This window comes from Eubalaena glacialis, chromosome Y (assembly GCF_028564815.1).
Source record: "Eubalaena glacialis isolate mEubGla1 chromosome Y, mEubGla1.1.hap2.+ XY, whole genome shotgun sequence".
Lineage (NCBI taxonomy): Eukaryota > Metazoa > Chordata > Mammalia > Artiodactyla > Balaenidae > Eubalaena > Eubalaena glacialis.
In genome coordinates, this window is record NC_083737.1 from 2,829,160 (window position 1) to 2,846,510 (window position 17,351).

The 17,351-nt window shown below is 41.5% G+C and overlaps 1 protein-coding gene across 3 annotated transcripts in view; it reads left to right on the forward strand.

The window, feature by feature from the left end:
- The first annotated feature begins 295 nt into the window (after positions 1–295).
- Positions 296–17,351, forward strand: part of LOC133082901 (neuroligin-4, X-linked) — a 256,176-nt gene continuing 239,120 nt past the window's right edge. For 2 of the 3 annotated variants that reach the window (XM_061179571.1, XM_061179572.1), the window contains exon 1: positions 296–1,055. In XM_061179571.1, coding sequence (XP_061035554.1) covers positions 584–1,055 — 472 coding nt within the window. In that variant the 5' untranslated portion in view covers positions 296–583. The remainder of the gene's footprint in view (positions 1,056–17,351) is intronic. The other variant, XM_061179573.1, reaches the window with a different exon arrangement.

Consider the following 17,351-nt stretch of genomic DNA (forward strand, 5'->3'; position numbering starts at 1 on the left):
TGTTTGTTCATTCAACAAAGACTTGAGTGTTTCCGGAGTACTGGCATCGTTCTCGCTGATGGGACTCACTGTAGAAATTAAGACAGGCGATTATCTGGCGAAATTCTACTGCCCGCAGATGCCGCTATACAAATTCATCGGTGAATGAGAATTTCCTTGCGTGATGTTGGGGGTTGCATGGAAGACACAACAAACGCCATCGGTGGCAGTGGTCTTGCCTTCCTTATCCTTGTCTGCTTTTTTCTCCCATTAGGCTGACCGCTCTGCCTTGGAGTTCTCCTAAGTGATCGTTGCCCCGGGGAGGTGTTGGACGGTCACCGCTTCCTTGGAGCCTCGCACGGGCTGGAATTCGGCACCAGGATTAAGAGAGGGCTGCTGTCCCGTGATGGGCTGCCGAGAAAACCGCCGGGTTTGTTGTTAACCTTGGGCTCTGTCTATGACCCATCGGAGAGGCTTCCTAGCAAGCCCTTCCCCTCTCCAGGGTTTTGGTCCCTGGAAAGCCGTCTCTCTCTGCAGGCTCCCTTCACAGCTTGCTTTGCTTGGAGTTGCATCGCACGGACGCCCGCGGATGTGGTGGTGAACCATGTCGAGACCCCAGGGACTGTTATGGCTTCCGCTGGTCTTCACCCCGGTCTGTGTCATGGTGAACTCCAATGTCCTGCTGTGGATCACCGCCCTGGCCATCAAGTTCACGCTCATCGACAGCCAGGCGCAGTATCCTGTGGTCAACACCAATTACGGCAAAATCCGGGGCTTGAGAACACCGCTGCCCAATGAGATTTTGGGTCCAGTGGAGCAATACTTGGGGGTCCCTTATGCCTCGCCTCCTACTGGGGAAAGGCGGTTTCAGCCCCCGGAACCCCCCTCCTCATGGACTGGGGTTCGGAACGCCACTCAGTTTGCTGCCGTGTGCCCCCAGCACCTGGATGAGCGGTCTCTCTTGCATGACATGCTGCCCATCTGGTTTACTGCCAATCTGGATACTCTGATGACCTACGTTCAAGATCAGAATGAAGACTGCCTTTATTTGAATATCTATGTGCCCACGGAGGATGGTAAGTACTTATTCTAAACAGAAAACACCTGCTTGCTCAGCCTCAAATTTGCCAAGAGGGTTGTATAATGTCCTGTGCATGATATTTTCTATAACCATTCATTTTTTTTTTCGTATTCAGTTATCTCAGTACCGTACCATTTGTTCGACTTGAATTTACGCAGTGTCTAATCGATGGAGAGTATCATAATTAATGACTTAATTCTTTCCGTATATTGCCTTTTTAGCATTGCTGTAGTCTTTATTTGCAGGTGATAACCAGTGTGAGCATATAGTCTTCTATGTTATACCTGAATCATCTGTAAAGGAATGGATCTATTTGTTTTTCTCTTTCTGACTTACTTCACTCTGTATGACAAATACAGTATGCTAACACATATATATGGAATCTAAGGGGAAAAAAAAAAAGTCATGAAGAACCTAGTGGTAAGACGGGAATAAAGACACAGACCTACTAGAGAATGGACTTGAGGACACGGGGAGGGGGAAGGGTAAGCTGTGACAAAGTGAGAGAGTGGCATGGACATAGATACACTACCAAACGTAAAATAGATAGCTAGTGGGAAGGAGCCGCATAGCACAGGGAGATCAGCTTGGTGCTTTGTGTCCACCTAGAGGGGTGGGATAGGGAGGGTGGGAGGGAGGGAGACGCAAGAGGGAGGAGATATGGGAACATATGTATATGTATAACCGATTTACTTTGTTATAAAGCAGAAACTAACACACCATTGTAAAGCAATTATACTCCAAGAAAGATGTTAAAAAAAAAAAAAAAAAAAGGAATGGATCTAGAGAAACTAGTAGAGTTAAGAACATTAGCCTGCTGACGTGGGCACCTGAAAATTATGTAAGGAATGGTTCCTTTGGCTTTAATGCCTTAAGATATTAGCACTTTTTGAGTCTTAAAAGGAACCACTGATTGTCTTAAATACACAAGCAAGGGATATTTGATAAAACAATTGGACTTGTTTGTTTAGAATCCATGTTGTTGATATAAATTTGGACTTTATTTCCTGCCAATATTCACTGCAATCAAATGGCAAATGTGTGTCATCAGATGATTCTAACTACGTTAGAAAAATGATTTTCTTGCTTAAACAAAATGCCCCTTTTCTCTTGGATAACACAACAGTGAAAATCTGTGAAAACAATCATGTCCCATATATGAACTTAATCCAATACTAGTAAAACTCGGATATCTCCTTGTTCATGTAGCCCTCAAATTAAGATGTTTGCTAACCAGACCAACCAGACTCAAGGCAGTCTACAATGAAAGTCCATTTGTCATTTCTTGTTTGCATGTGCTGTTTTTTATACAAGGAGAAGGAAAAACATAGAATGAAATCTTCCTGGAACTTAAAAAAAAGTAATTGAGAGGAATCATAGCCATCACTGTCTACTATAGAAACTGAAGTGTGTCCTTGTCCTTGGTAACTTTCATGCAGACATTTCTTTTCCTTTTTTTGCCTTTAATCCTTGGGAGATGTTTGTCAGTGAGCTTTGGCTGAAAGTCTGCCATAAACGATGACATTATTCAGTGATCTCCAAAGTCAGATCGCATCTGCCATATTGTTCTTGCTCCGTGCAGATGCAAAGAGGTGGCGTGGGTACCTTTCTTGAGAAACCAGGACCGGGGCGTCTGTTAGGGAGATGACAAAGAATGCCCAGGGAAAGTGAAAGGGTTGAGCTTCATTATGTTAGTAGCGGCTGGCATGTGGCTATTGTCACTATGGTGACAGATCTCACAATTACCTTGTAAAGTCTAGGTCTTGAATAGGGTTCAAGGGGTTAAACTGACACTGGACGCCTTACTTCCATGCCCTGTGCTGAGCTGCCCTAGTGCGCAGTAGCCCGCAGTAGCTGCTTGGTGCATATGTAAGAGGATGGATAACCCCGCCCCAAACCAATTAGAGTTCTCATTTCAAAGCCACCTGGGTCGTGGTCTTTCTCATCATGAACTATTCAAAGAAAGGAATAAAAAGAAACGAAGACAGGGTGGTGGAAACAAAACAGGGTAAAGGATTAAAATTGCTTTCATGGGACTTCCCTGGCGGGCCAGTGGTTAAGACTTTGTCTTCCAATGCAGGGGGTGCGGTTTGATCCCTGGTCGGGGAGCTAGGATCCCACATGCTTCACGGCCAAAAAAGAAAACCAAACAAACAAACATAAAACAGAAGCAATATTGTAACAAATTCAATAAAGATGTTAAAAAATGGTCCACATCAAACAAAAATCTTTTAAAAAAAAAAATTTGCTTTCATGATAAATTTGATATGCTGGTGTCTCTGAACCGGTGACTTTATAGCGTTAACCTTCCAAACAAGGAATGCACTTCAAATAGAATGCCTGCTTCTGAGAGGTCGGGGTACAGTTACACCGCCCAGGAAGACAAATCAGTAGCTTCCTTGATGACAGACCCACAGATGTGCAATTGTGTGGATTGAACCAATAAACGATTCGGCCGTTTCTTTGTGGTTCAGGATTGAATAGGAATTTGGGAATAGAAACACGTGAAAAAAGCTGCCGAATAGAGAAGCAATCTAAATTTAAGAATAAAGGCAGTGCTACCTGTTGATTCCTCTGGGCTTTTTAGCGCACTCTGGCACGCGATATCTCACACCATCTTGGCGGGAGAATCAGAAATCTAATAGGGGCTGAATAGGTAACTTTGATCTCCCTACAATAGATAAATAATGGAATTTTGCTGGTGAGGGAAGCTATATGCCCGTGTGTTTACAGAAACAGAAAGTCACAGCCTGTTGGGTCAGGAGTTTTGAGGGTTTAAAAATAGATGATTTGCATCCATTTGTGAATCAACATGGAGGTTTAGATATTTAATTATTGGTTATTACTAAATGAATAAACCCCACTTGTACAATAACACATGGAAATTATGGCGTCATGCTGATTTCTCCAAAGACCTTGCTTTAGGGCATATCTTAATTCATAACAGTGCGTTTCATTAAATGTGTGCACAGCAGTATGGGCTATTTGGAATTCAGTATTCCACTTTGGTACTCCGTTATTTTTTTTAGATTTGTCGTGATGCATTCATCCAACGGTGTGGCCATCTGACTTCCCTACCAATGATAGTTCTGAGTCCCTATCCTGTGCTAGTCAAGCTTCACATGTTGGCATGGCAACAGAGACAAGCATGCTTAATTTCGAGAGACACACAGAGACTTGTTGTAGGCAGAATAATGCCTTCTCCAAAGAAGGGCACGTCCTAATCCCTGGAACCTTTGAATATGTTACCTTACAGGGCCAAGGGGATGAAGGTTGCTGATGGAATTGAAACCGCTAGGTGGCATTTTCAGGCGGGCTCTGAGGAGCTCCGGTTCTTTATGTCTCAGTGCAGAAAGAATTCAGCGAGGGACTTCCCTGGTGGTCCAGTGGTTAAGAGTCCGTGCTCCCAATGCAGGGGGCCTGGGTTCAATCCCTGGTCAGGGAACTAGATCCTGCATGCTACAACTAAGACCCAGCACAGCCAAATAAATAAATAAATATTAAAAAGAAAAAAAAGAATTCAGCGAGAGGCAAAGTGATAGATAAGAAGTGATTTATTAGAATAGGACACTTGTGAGGCTTACAAGAAGGTAGGTGAGAGGATGCCGTGCACCACTGAGAACTTAGTGGGCTGCAGTTTTATAATCAAAGGAAAAGTGGGGAGGGGGAGAAGACCACCTTCTTCCTCATTCTTGGGTAGACATCAGGCTTCCATCCTTAGCTCCTCCTCCACAGCAGGCAGGGGAGTTTTCTTGTCCCCCACATGGTCAAGCTGGGACTGTCATGGCACAATGGAAAAATTATTTCAGATCTCAGTACAGTGAGGGTCTTTCACTTTGAAATGTCACCATTCCATAAATTATTGTTTTTTATGTCTGCAGAGAGCATGTCCTAGCATGTCCTAGCATGTTAACTTACTGAGCTCACTGGGCAGGATGTGGGTCTCATGCCACCATTTTTTTTTATTGTTTTGGGGCATGTCTTGTACTTCTGTTGCATGGTTTTGTTGCTAATAAGCCTGCTTGGCTTTGTGGTTCAGCACGCCTGCTTTCTTGAGTGATCATTAACTTACAGGGTCTCCCATACTTTTTTCTTTACGTACAGTCCCCTAGTGGGATTAACTATTTAATTACCTACTTTGTCCCTTTACTCTGTCCCTGTTGTTATGATATTTGCTTATCCATTGACTTTAAGATGGAGGGAATATATTCTGGTTTATCTGGGTGGGTCCATATTTAATAACAAAAACTCTTTGTTGTGAATAAGGAAGCAGAAAAGGTGATGAGGGCCAGAGGGAAGCAATGGAAAAAAGGCACAGTGGCCATTGCTGCCTTCGAGGACAAGGCGGAGCCAGGAGTCGAGGAACCCTGAAGCCTGTCAAAGCTGGAAAAGACAAGAAACGGGTTCTCTCCTTGAGCCCCAGAAAGAAGCATAGCCCTGCCCACCCTTCAATTTTAGCCCAGTGGAACTCTGACCTTCAGAACTCTAAGATCCTAAATATCTGCCACTCGAAGCCACAACATTGGTGGCAATTTGTTACAGCGACAACAGGAAACTCATAGAGTTTTGCCAGCCTTTAATATAAATACCCTAATTGAAAACAACATACACATCACTAAAGAGTTGTTCTGAGCTTTCTGAGTTACTACCCATTCTGAGATGCTAATTTGTTTGTTACCCTTTCGACCTCCAGAATAACTGGTTAAAAAAAAAACAGCACACACACTCATTTTAACACTGGGTAGTTAAAATTTGCTGCTTTCCCTTATATATATCAAGGAGGGACTTCCCTGGCAGTCCAGTGGTTAAGACTTTGCCTTCCAATGCAGAGGGTGCAGGTTCGATCCCTGGTCGGGGAGCTAAGATCCCACATGCCTTGTGGCCAAAAAACCAAAACATAAAACAGAAGCAATATTATATCAAGGAGACAAAGTTGGTTCCAGTTGGTGGGTGGATATTTTGCAGACTTGAGGTTTAACCTGTACAAAGTAGATGCCCAACTTTTGGTTCCTCGTTTTAGAACAGATTTATGGCAACTCTTACTAAATGTCATATTCAAAAGATACACTGATTTTACACAGGAACATAATGAACGGGCATTTAAGATTTCCCAGCCATCTAAAACAGATGTCCAGAGTAGGTGTCAGTGAATGGCATAGAGCAAAACATCCAAATGGTCCTCTTTTCTCATCTGTCTCCACAAAATGTCCCTCACGATGGCAGCTGTACCTCTAAATGTCTTCTTCTGTGTTAGCAAAATCTTTTGGGCTCCCCATTCCTTCCCTCTAGACCTCAAGATCTGATCTGTTATGGGGAAAGTGATTCTCTATCCTTTTAAAAAATAATTTATTGATGAATTTATTTGACAGAATGTCAGTTAATTCTTACCCGCCCCCGGTTTTATTGAGATGTAGTTGACATACATTGCTGTACAAGTTTAAGGGGGACAGCATGATGGTATGGCTTCCGCATATTGTGAAACGATCACAGTAGTTTCAGCTAACATACGTCTTCTCATATAGGTACGAGAAAAAGAAAAAAAGGAAAAGATATTTTCCTTGTGATGAGAAGTCTTAGGATTTACTTTCTTTACAACTTTTGCTGTATCTCATAGAGCAGTGGTAACTAGAGTCATCAACGCTGTACATCATACCCCTAGTACTTGTTTGTCTTGGAACTGGATGTTTGTACCTTTCAACCCCCTTCATTCAATCCCCCATTCCTCTACTTCCACCTCTGGCTGCAACAAATCTGATCTCTTTTTCTACGAGTTTGGTGGTTTTATTTGTTTTTTGTTTATTTTTTATTTTTTCAATCAATTTTTTTATTGGAGTATAGCTGATTTACAATGTTGTGTTAGTTTCTGCTCTACAGCAAAGTGAATCAGTTATCCGTATACATAGATCCACTCTTTTTTTAGATTCTTTTCCCATATAGGTCATTACAGAGAATTGAGTAGAGTTCCCTGTGCTCTACAGTGGGTCCTTATTAGTTACCTGTTTTGTATACAGTTGTGTATATGTTAATCCCAATCTCCCAATTTACCCCTCCCCCGCTTTCCCCCTTGTTGGTAACCATGAGTTTGTTTTCTACATCTGTGACTCTATTTCTGTTTTGTAAATAAGTTCATTTGTAATATTTTTTTAAGATTCTACATATAAGTGATATCATGTGTTTTTTGTGTAGATTCCACATAGAAGTGAATACAGTATTTGCCATTTTCTGACTAATTTCACTTAGCGTAATGCCATCAAGGTCCATCCACGTTGCCACAAATAGCAGGAATTTCCTTTTTTTATGGCTCAGTGATATTCCATTATGTATCTGCACCACAAATTCTTTACCTGTCCATGCAGAGATGGACACTTAGGTTGTTTCCATTGCTTGACTGTTATGGAGAGTGCTGCTGTGAACATGAGGGATGCAGATACCTTTTCTGTACCCTTTCTAATGTCAGTTTGGTTCACTCCGTCAGCTCAGCTTGGAGGATTGGTCAGGAACTTGCCTGCCAGGGTGCAAATGCCAGCCTGTTCCCTTACCAGTTGAGTGATTATGGACAAGTTCCTTGGCTAGTACATGCCTCAGTTTCCTTGTGTGTAAAGTAAAGATGAGCTGGGAGATTTAAGGTATTAATCCATATGAAGTGCTTTGTCTGGTATGTTGTACCTGTAACGACTCTGTCATCTGATGTTAGTGGAGCATAGTTAATACTAGAAAAGAGAACCAGAACTTTTCAGCTAATTTGCATATGCATATGGGTCTAATATAATGTCCAGTACATAATAAATGTGTATTGTCTATAACATAAGTATTTACTGTAGTATTGGAGGGGTCAGCTTAAGAAATGGGGCCAAGCATCCATCACTTCTGACAGTTCCTAGTATGGCTTTAACAAAAGGGAATTTTGAGGAATGGCATTTTTAAAATAGAAGGTATAGTTGATTTACAATGTTGTGTTAATTTCTGCCATACAGCAAAGTGACTCAGTTATACATCTATATTCTTTTTCATATTCATTTCCATTTGGTTTATCACAGGATACTGAATATAGTTCCCTGTGCTCTACAGTAGGACCTTGTTGTTTATCCATTCTATATATGATAGTTTCCATCTGCTAACTCCAAACTCCCAATCCAACCCTCCTCCATCCCCCTCCCCCTTGGTAACCACAAGTCTGTTGTCTCTGTCTGTGAGTCTATTTCTGTTTTGTAGATAAGGTCATTTGTGTCATATTTTAGATTCCACATATAAGTGATATCATATTTGTCTTTGTCTGACTTACTTCACTTAGCATGATAATCTCTCGCTCCGTCCACGTCGCTGCAAATGGCATTATTTCAGGAACGGAATTTTTTTTTAGAAGAGCAGAGTATTATCTTGTTCTGCTTTATTCCTAAGCTTTATCTTTTTTAGCCTGAGTTGTCAAATGGATTTTTAGCATCCTGTTTGACGTACAGAAATTAATCATCAAGAAAGCATTAAAATTCGTTTCTTGGAAGAGGATCTGAGAACATCCAACGACAATAGCACTATTTTTTTCTGTGAGATAACGGAAAAATTAATTGCCTTTCTCTTTTCGTCAAGTCACAAATAGTTCAGTTGTATGCAGAGTGGCAAAGTCTAGTTCAGTTGTAGGCAGAGTGGCAAAGTTGTGTGCAGAGTGGCAAAGTTTAGTTTTAGTGGCAAAAACTAAAAGTTGACTAAGTTAACACAGTGAGAAAGATGTTTTAGCCAATCCACATCAGCACACAGCTATGTGAAAATCATTAAATGCTTCCCATTTTCATCTTTCGGGGGATTTTTGACGTTGTGTAGACGTGGCTTGTAAGTGAAGATAATTAGGAAAGATTATTTAATAAATAGCTCCCTGACAAGGATTAATTGAAAAGAATTTAGTATTTTGTGAACACGATTAAACTAGAGTAGATTTCTGACAACATGTGTCTCTCTCCCAGCTTAAGAGATTCACCAATAGAAAAATAATCCTGTGGTGGGTTTAGAAATTATATATATTATGAATAATGCTATTTGGTTAGTATGCCTTATACTTGTTTGAGTAAATCAGAAAAACTGTTCTCTAAAGAAGAGAATTTCCCCTTACACTTGTCATTTTCTAAAACATGAGTTTCAACTCAATTCCGTTAGCAATTTATAATTTTTTTCACAATTAGAACAAGTCCAAATGACTTAGGATGTATTAAGAAACCCCTTTGCTAGGCATGTGTATTATAAGCATTACAAACAAACTGTTCAAGATAGAAAGTTGAGGTGCAATTAGTCCGCTAGAGTATGTGTCGGTGTCCAGAAATCTCCTCCTTGTTTACTCGTGCAGTCTCGCCCCCAGGACATGTAATAGCTTCATTTGTTGCCAGAGACACTGCTGGTTTGGACACTGTTGTTTATTTTGCATACTGTCTTGGCAAAGCCTTAAACCTTTTTAATATTGAGTGACCTCAGTTATGAATAATAATAGTACTGTACCTCCTGTGAATGTTAGGGTTATAGTGATTTTGGAGTAAGCTACTGTGTAAGAAATGATTATAAAATAGAAAAGATCAGTATGTTCTTATAACTTTAATTTTCGGGTAATTCAGTGTTCATCTCATCACAGTATCTGTCATCCGAAGACTGAAGTTCCTTGGGTGCCAAGATGGGGAGTAGGTTCCTGTGTATCTAGTCTGTTGTTTGGTTTTCCTAAACCAGGCTGTCTTCATAAAGAATTAGTTTCATGTTTTCTCCTTTACGGTTAAGAATCCTTATTCTGTGTGCGGTGACATCCAAACTGCAGTGAAAGTGAACAGAGCTGAGAATTCGTTAGCTTTGGAGTTGAGGACCATGGGGGATTTGTGAGGAGTGCAAAACAGCAGCCCTGCGTAAATAAATCAGACCTACAAATCACCCAGGAACTCACAGGCAACTGAGGCAGAGAGAGAGTCTGAAAGAGAGTCATCTATTCATGTGCTAACCACCTGTTAAGACAAAATGAAGACGAGAGACACGGTAGTCTCTGTCTTATTAATTCAATCGAATATTCTATTTAGGCTTGGCGAAGTAAGTTTCTACAATTGGAAACAGAAAAAAAAAAATGAAAAGAATTTTTCTTGTTAGATTTCACATGTCTGATTATTTTGAGTGGTTATGACTGGCATTGGTGTATAGTTTGTGGTGTGTGTCTGTGTGGCTGTGTTTGTGTGTAGGATGTTGGAAGAAAGCCCACAGGAAAAAACATCCGTAATTCCTTTAAGATCCACTGTGTTACAGTTTTCTGGAAAAAGCCAAAAAGCACATGGAGATGACGAGACTCCGCCTTCCTCTCTGAATTCCAAGCACTCTGAAGTTTCCCTTAATCAAGATGCTCTCTCGTCCGTTGTGAATGTGGTTGTGTGTACAATAGTCAAGTTTGCCCTGGGCAGGACAGTGTGTTCCCATCAGAAAGAGAGGAACTCTGAAAGTATTGATTTGTCTCAAGCAAAGGAGCTTTTGTAGTCGGTTTCGACACAATCTGAAAATTACATGTTCCGAAACACTCCTATCAGTTTTCTTTAAAATGTATGCTTTGAGCTATGTTCTGTTCTATCTGTTTTATGCATGACATAATCCATCATTCCATCAAAAAATGAACGTATTCACCTGACATCCCATCTACCTGCTGTGTGTTCACTGTAGTTCTAACCCCAGCCAGACAGTCTATGGATCTCCAGATCCCAACTCTGATTCTTTGTGTGTTTTCTTCTCTCCTCCATTCCTTATTCTCTTTACAACCTTTTTAGGTGATTCATTGAAAAATATTGAGAAATCACTATTTGCATTTAACATATGCAAGGCTTTGGGTAAGTCCAAGAGGTGATGTAAAGAAATGTAAGCCCTTGGATGGGAAAGTAAATGAGTCCCAAGAAAAACTAAAGTTTCAGAAACGGATCAGTAGGCACAGTGAATTCAAGCAGGGAATGCTTTAAGTTTCCACGAAAAAAAAAAGAAAAGAGTTTGAAAGTTATGTTTTCCATTGAGGATCCATGATGGAAAGGTTTCCACCAATCTTGAGATGAATATCCAAGGCATATACTCCTGTGTTGTGGAGTGAAGAAGGGCTTTCTGAATCCCCAAAAATGAAGCTTCTTATTTGTTGCTTCTCTAGATGGACCAAGACATAAAAAGTACAAAATGGGGAAAGAGGGAGGGATAAAATCATGACAGAACTATAGGAAGGTGCTTTGATGGTGTAGTTTAACATGCAAAGTACTCACCTGGGTATTTTTTGCATTGTTATATTTTTGACATTGGAGGATTCATAAATGGAATTCCATCCAAAGGAATGCTAATGCATATTTTTCTTCTCAACAGGCTGTGCAGTAAGGTTAAATCAAAGAACACGAGCTTCCTTTCTTACCAAATTCAGATGTACTTATCGCCTGGAATTTTTTAAAAAAATCATTAAAAGCTTTACTGCTCCCCCCAAATTTTTACCTAGTGAAATACTTTCATAACTCTATATTGTATAATGTGTACATCCAGATAACTAATGTGATATGGCTATAATATTTTGTGTGTTTTAAAAAAGTAGTTTAGATTTAAAAATAGAGTATTAAACCTTAGAAAACTGTATCTTCCCTAAGAAAATTACACTGGTCAAAACATATTAGCTTAGATTAGATATTTCCTTCTGAGTTTAAATCAGATAATGAGATCAGATTCCACTGTAGCACATCGTACAAGGATGTTTGCATCTCATGCATTTTTTTCAAAGAAAGGGATTGTGGTACATTGAATATCCTACTACCCAATCATCATATTACCTGGGGGTGAGTGATGGCATCAACTAGCACATAAATCACAGAATTGTGAAATCTTCCACGTAGAAGGAGCTGTGGGACCCATTTCACCCAGACTTTCTCAATGCAGTGTTCCTCTGGTCATTAACCCCCTGAAGCCCTAAGCAGAGATGAAACATCCTTCTCCGTATTCCTAGAGCTTCACTCCAATCATTTTACAAGGCTACACCCCTAGGAGACTGTAAACCTTTGAAAGAATTTGTGAACTTAATGAACCATCTACTTGAATGTATGGATCAAATGGACGACGGACAATTCCTGGACATGCAGCCCTTTTTGGACCTGGCCGATGAAGACATTTGCAGGTTTGTAAGGGAGTTCCTTTCACCGTTGGAAAGGGCTGGTGATCTATCCATGTGCCATCTCTACCAACAGAGCTAAAGCAAAGCCAACTGGATTCCTTCCTCTCCCAGCCTCTTGCTTTGGAAATCTTTGAAGACAAGATATTATGTTCCACTTTGTCTCTTGCAAGCATCCTCAGCAGGCTTCATTTCCTCCTGCAGATGCCTTCAGGACCCTCTCATCCTCCTCCCTAGCTGACCGTGGAGAGCCTATCAGTTGAGTGTCTTACTCTTAGGTGGATGTCTTGGTACCAAGAATTATTGCCGATGTCAACCCATAGGCATGCATTTGCTCTCAAATCATGATATGTGTTGTATATACCCGGAGTTCATGTTAGTTTTTTTCTTTTTTTTTTTTTTTGGCAAATGCCTTCAGCTCTTGGCTCATCTATATTGAACCTGAAACTGCATGTTTTCATAATTTTTTTTAGAAAACAGTAATATATTTTACAATACGAGTTAGAACATGAAAGAAAATACGATCCCTCTGCTTCCTACAGCAAACGGATCGCATGCACCAGGACGAAGAAATTTGCAGCTGAGGCTCGGATTTTCTCACAGGACGTCGCCTGCACAAGAATTACCAGCTGCAGCCCAGCCAAAATCTGTTTACTGCATGTTTCCCTGAAATACAAAGTCCCGGAGGTGTTACAAAGGAAGGAGGTGGAAAATTGTGACGGAATGGCCAACACAGTAATGGGTTCCTAGTTTGGGGAAAGCCATAGGTTGCCTGATTTTAAATGCAGTCGTCTTGGGCTTCCCTGGTGGCACAGTGGTTGGGAGTCTGCCTGCCAACGCAGGGGACGTGGGTTCGAGCCCTGGTCCGGGAAGATCCCACATGCCGCAGAGCAACTAAGCCTGGGCACCACAACTACTGAGCCTGTACTCTAGAGCCTGCGAGTCACAACTACTGAGCCCACGTGCCACAACTACTGAAGCCCACGTGCCTGGAGCCCGTGCTCCTCAACAAGAGAAGCTACCACAATGAGAAGCCCGCGCACCGCAACAAAGAGTAGCCCCCGCTCGCCGCAACTAGAGAAAGCCCACGTGCAGCAACAAAGACCCAACGCAGCCAAAAATAAATAAATAAATAAATAAATTTTAAAAAATAAACGCAATCATCTATAATTTGATTTAATGGAGGTAGAATTATTTCCAAGAAATTAATTAAAGTTCACAGGTTGGAAAAGAGTTCAACATCTCATATGCCTTTCTCTAGACTTAGGGGGAAATGAACTTCCTCTAGCATTTTCTTCAAATGAAGATTGTGTAGTTGTTTTTATTATTACTATGGTCATGATTTAAATTAGATAAGCTATGAGAAGGTACTATGAGGAATTTGGGGGTTTGTGAGATATGAAATGGTTATTCTAAGACTACAGAATATCAGCCGGAATCTTTTAAAGACTTTTACAGACCATGCCATGGGTATGTAGTCTTCAGACTTTTCTCTTGTCACAGGTTCTGACTTGACCTGAGTTATGGGTAGAATTGTGTCCCCCGCCAAAAGATATGTTGAAGTTCTAACCACCCCCCAATAGTTACGAATGTCACCTTATTTGAAAATAGGGCTTTTGCAAATGTAATCAAGGTAAGATGAGGTCATACTGTATTTGCAAGGACCCTAAATCTATTATGACTTGTGTCCTTATAAGACATCATATTTGTTAAAGAAAAATAAAAAAGTTCAATTTAAAAATGGGCAGAAGATCTGAGTAGACCTTTTCTGAAGAAGACATACAGATGGCCAACAGGTACTTGAAAAGATGCTCAACATCATTAATCATCAAGGAAATGCAAATCAAAACTACGAGATATCGCTTCACACCTGTTAGAATGGCTACTATTGAAAAGACAAAGTGTTGACGAGGGTGTGGAGAAAAGGGAGCCCTCCTGCACTGTTGGTGGGAATGTAAATTGGTGCAGCCACTATGGAGAACAGTATGGAGGTTCCTCAAAAAAATAAAATAGAACTACCATATGATCCAGCAAACCCACTTCTGGGTATTTATCCAAAGAAAGCAAAAATACTAACTTGGAAAGATATCTGCACTCCCCTGTTCATTGCAGCACTATTTACAATAGCCAAGATATGGAAACAGTCTAGTGTCCATCGATGGATGAGTGGATAAAGAAGATGTGATATATATATATATACAGTGGAATATTATTCAGCCATTAAAAGAAGGAAATCCTGCCATTTGCAACAATGTGGACAGATCTCAAGGGCATTATGCTAAGTGAAGTAAGTCAGACAAAGACAAATACTGTATTTTTCACTTATATGTGAAATCTAAACACCCCCCCCAAAAAAAAACCCCACAAAAAACAAAAAAGCCAAGCTCATAGTTACTGAGAACAGATTGATGGTTACCAGAGGTTGGGGTTGGGAGTGGGAGAAGGAAAAAAAGAGCCCTGTAAGTCTCACTTCTTTCATGTCTAGGACTCCATAAAAAGAAAAAACAAACTTCCAAGAAGCCCTACGTTCTCTGTGAAGCTTTGCCCATGGAATCCAAGTGGATGTTTTCCTCAGCATGTCAGAAAGAAACTAAATCTTTCCTTCCTAGGAAAGATAGTCAAACACATCACCAAGAACACTTTGTCCTTCTTGTCTCTCTCGGGAAAAAGGCTCTGAAAAGTAAGAGACTGGATCTTAGAATCTTAGCACAGGTGTTCACACCTACACTATGACCAAATGGTGAATTTAATAAATAGGTATTGAGTGCTTAAATTGGAAGGAGGAGGAGAAGGAAGAAAGAGGGAGTAGGGGGGGGGAAGAGGAGAACAAAATGAAGACAGCAGAGATTCCCAGGGAGGAGACCATGGGAAGAAGGAGGCAGAGACGCAGAGATGGGAGAGATGCATCTCCAAGCCCAAACCCACCAAGGATTGATGAAAAACACCAAAAACTCAGAGCTGAGACAGAGACAAGGAACAGAGTCTCCCTCAGAGCCTACAGAAGGAACCAACCCTGTTGACTCCTTCATATTGGATATCTGTCCTGCAGAACAGTGGGACCTTTAAATTTCTGTTGATTTAAGCCACCCAGTTGGCAGTCATTTGTTCCAATAGTGCTAGCAATCTTAATACAACGTGGGCTTTGTATTTTCTGTCTTTACCTCCTGCCTCGGCCAGAAGAAGCTAGAACAGCTGTCGTCCACATTCACGGTTCCCCAAACCGTCTCTGTCTTTGGGAAGCTCTCCTGACACCCTCGTGGTCTCCTGGATGTCTTCTCCCCCTCTCCTCACCAGAGGAGAACATCTTGGCTTCCCATCCCCCAAGGCAGTGGTTTTCCAAATGGAAGATTCTATGCATTAATGATGCAGAAAATGAACTTGACATCCTTCTCCTGAACTCTCGTTCCTGAGGAAAGACTGATCCTACTCCTGCATCCTATACTTCCTTCTCTTCTTTGAGAATCAACTTCAGGCCATCAGCAGGCCCAGCTCTTCCCTCTGAGACATCTCAATCCGTATCCGTCAGGCCCTAAGTGTTCTCGTCTTTCCCTGGAAACTTCCAGGCCTCACCGCCACTTGGTGCAGACGTGTGTGGTGGACTGACTCAGCGAGGCCTCGCATGAGCCCGGCGTCCTGGTGGCCGTGCTCTTGTAGAGTTCCCTCTGCTTGAGGGTGGGCGGGACATCGGACTTCCCTCTAACCAATGGGATATGATGGAGGGGATAGGATGTCACTGCCATGATTACATTGCATTGGCTTGGAATTTATGTCTTACTAGCAGATCATTTCCGTTGCCTTTTTGGTTTTCGTGCTTTGTTGGAACAAACTGCCATGTCGGAAAGATCCCCATGGAAGGAAACTGAAGGCTGCATCTGATCAACAGCCAGCAAGGAACTGAAGCATTCAGTTCAACAGGCTGCAAAGAACTGAATCCAACCAACAACACCATGAGCTTGGAATCTGATCTTGCCCAGTCACTCAGATTTCAGAAGAGACCCCAGCTCTGGCCAGCACCTTCGTTTGAAGCCTCATGAGAGATGCTCAAACAGAGAACCCAGTTGAGCTGTACCTGGATTCCTGATACACAGAAACTGTGATAAAATAAATAGATTGCTGTAAGCCATTTAGGTTTGTGCTCATTTTTTTATGAAGCATTCATAAAAGCATGAAGCATTTTTATGATGCAAACGTGGTAGGTAAAATAAATGGATTTCAAAAGTTGGCCAAATTATAACTCAAGTCCCACTGGTTGGAGGGATGTGGATTTTGAGCTCATCAAACTGGTTATTACTTAGAAATGTTTAGATGGCAAGTGAAGTAAATTCAAGTTCAGTTCACTTAAGGGGAAAAAGGGATTCATTGGGTCTACGCACTGAGACTTCTAGCAGTGGCTGTAGCTTCAGAGCTGGTGCTCTCGGATCTGAATCATTGCCATTAGTCACCGGAAAGGTTGGGTCCATCTTTTTTCTCTATGTTGACTTTCTTCTCAGAAAAATGAAGAGGCTGTCTTCATTTGGTGGCAAAAAATGGTCACCAGCATTTCCCTGTGACGTCACCATTGAACCTCAGAGAAGCGCATTGGCCTGGGGACGATTTTTTTTGACCCAGCTTGGGTCACAGGCCAACTATGAACCAATTTCCATAGCTAGAGGAAAGAGTCCCTTGGATTGGCATGGCCTGGGTTAGGTAGACATTTCTGGATGGGTTAGTCCAGCAGGAATTAGCTTAGGGTAGATTCAGAAAAGACAGTTCTCCAAAGGGAAATTGAATGCTGAGTAAGGAAAACTCATTGATGTTCATTGTTACTCCTCATATTCGGGGTAGTAACCAGACAAGAAAGAGAAGTATGGCTTAATGGGATAGGAAGTGAGCATGGGTGGCAAAGCCTTCCCTAGACTGTTTTCTTTTCAGCCAAAAGAAGGACCTAGAGATTTGAAAATGAGAAACCTTGCTTATGCGGTGTTACTGCTGTTTTGTAAGCATCTGGACCTCTTGGTGACGTATATATAAAGTGACAGGAACATCCAGCCGATGAGGAAATTTACGTTGAGACATGATCCACATTGGGCATCACACTCCAGAGACACTTCTGGGTCTGGAATGTGTTCGCTGATGGCAAAATCAGGGGTAACATACGCTGTAACTCCAGATGGAAAACTTGAC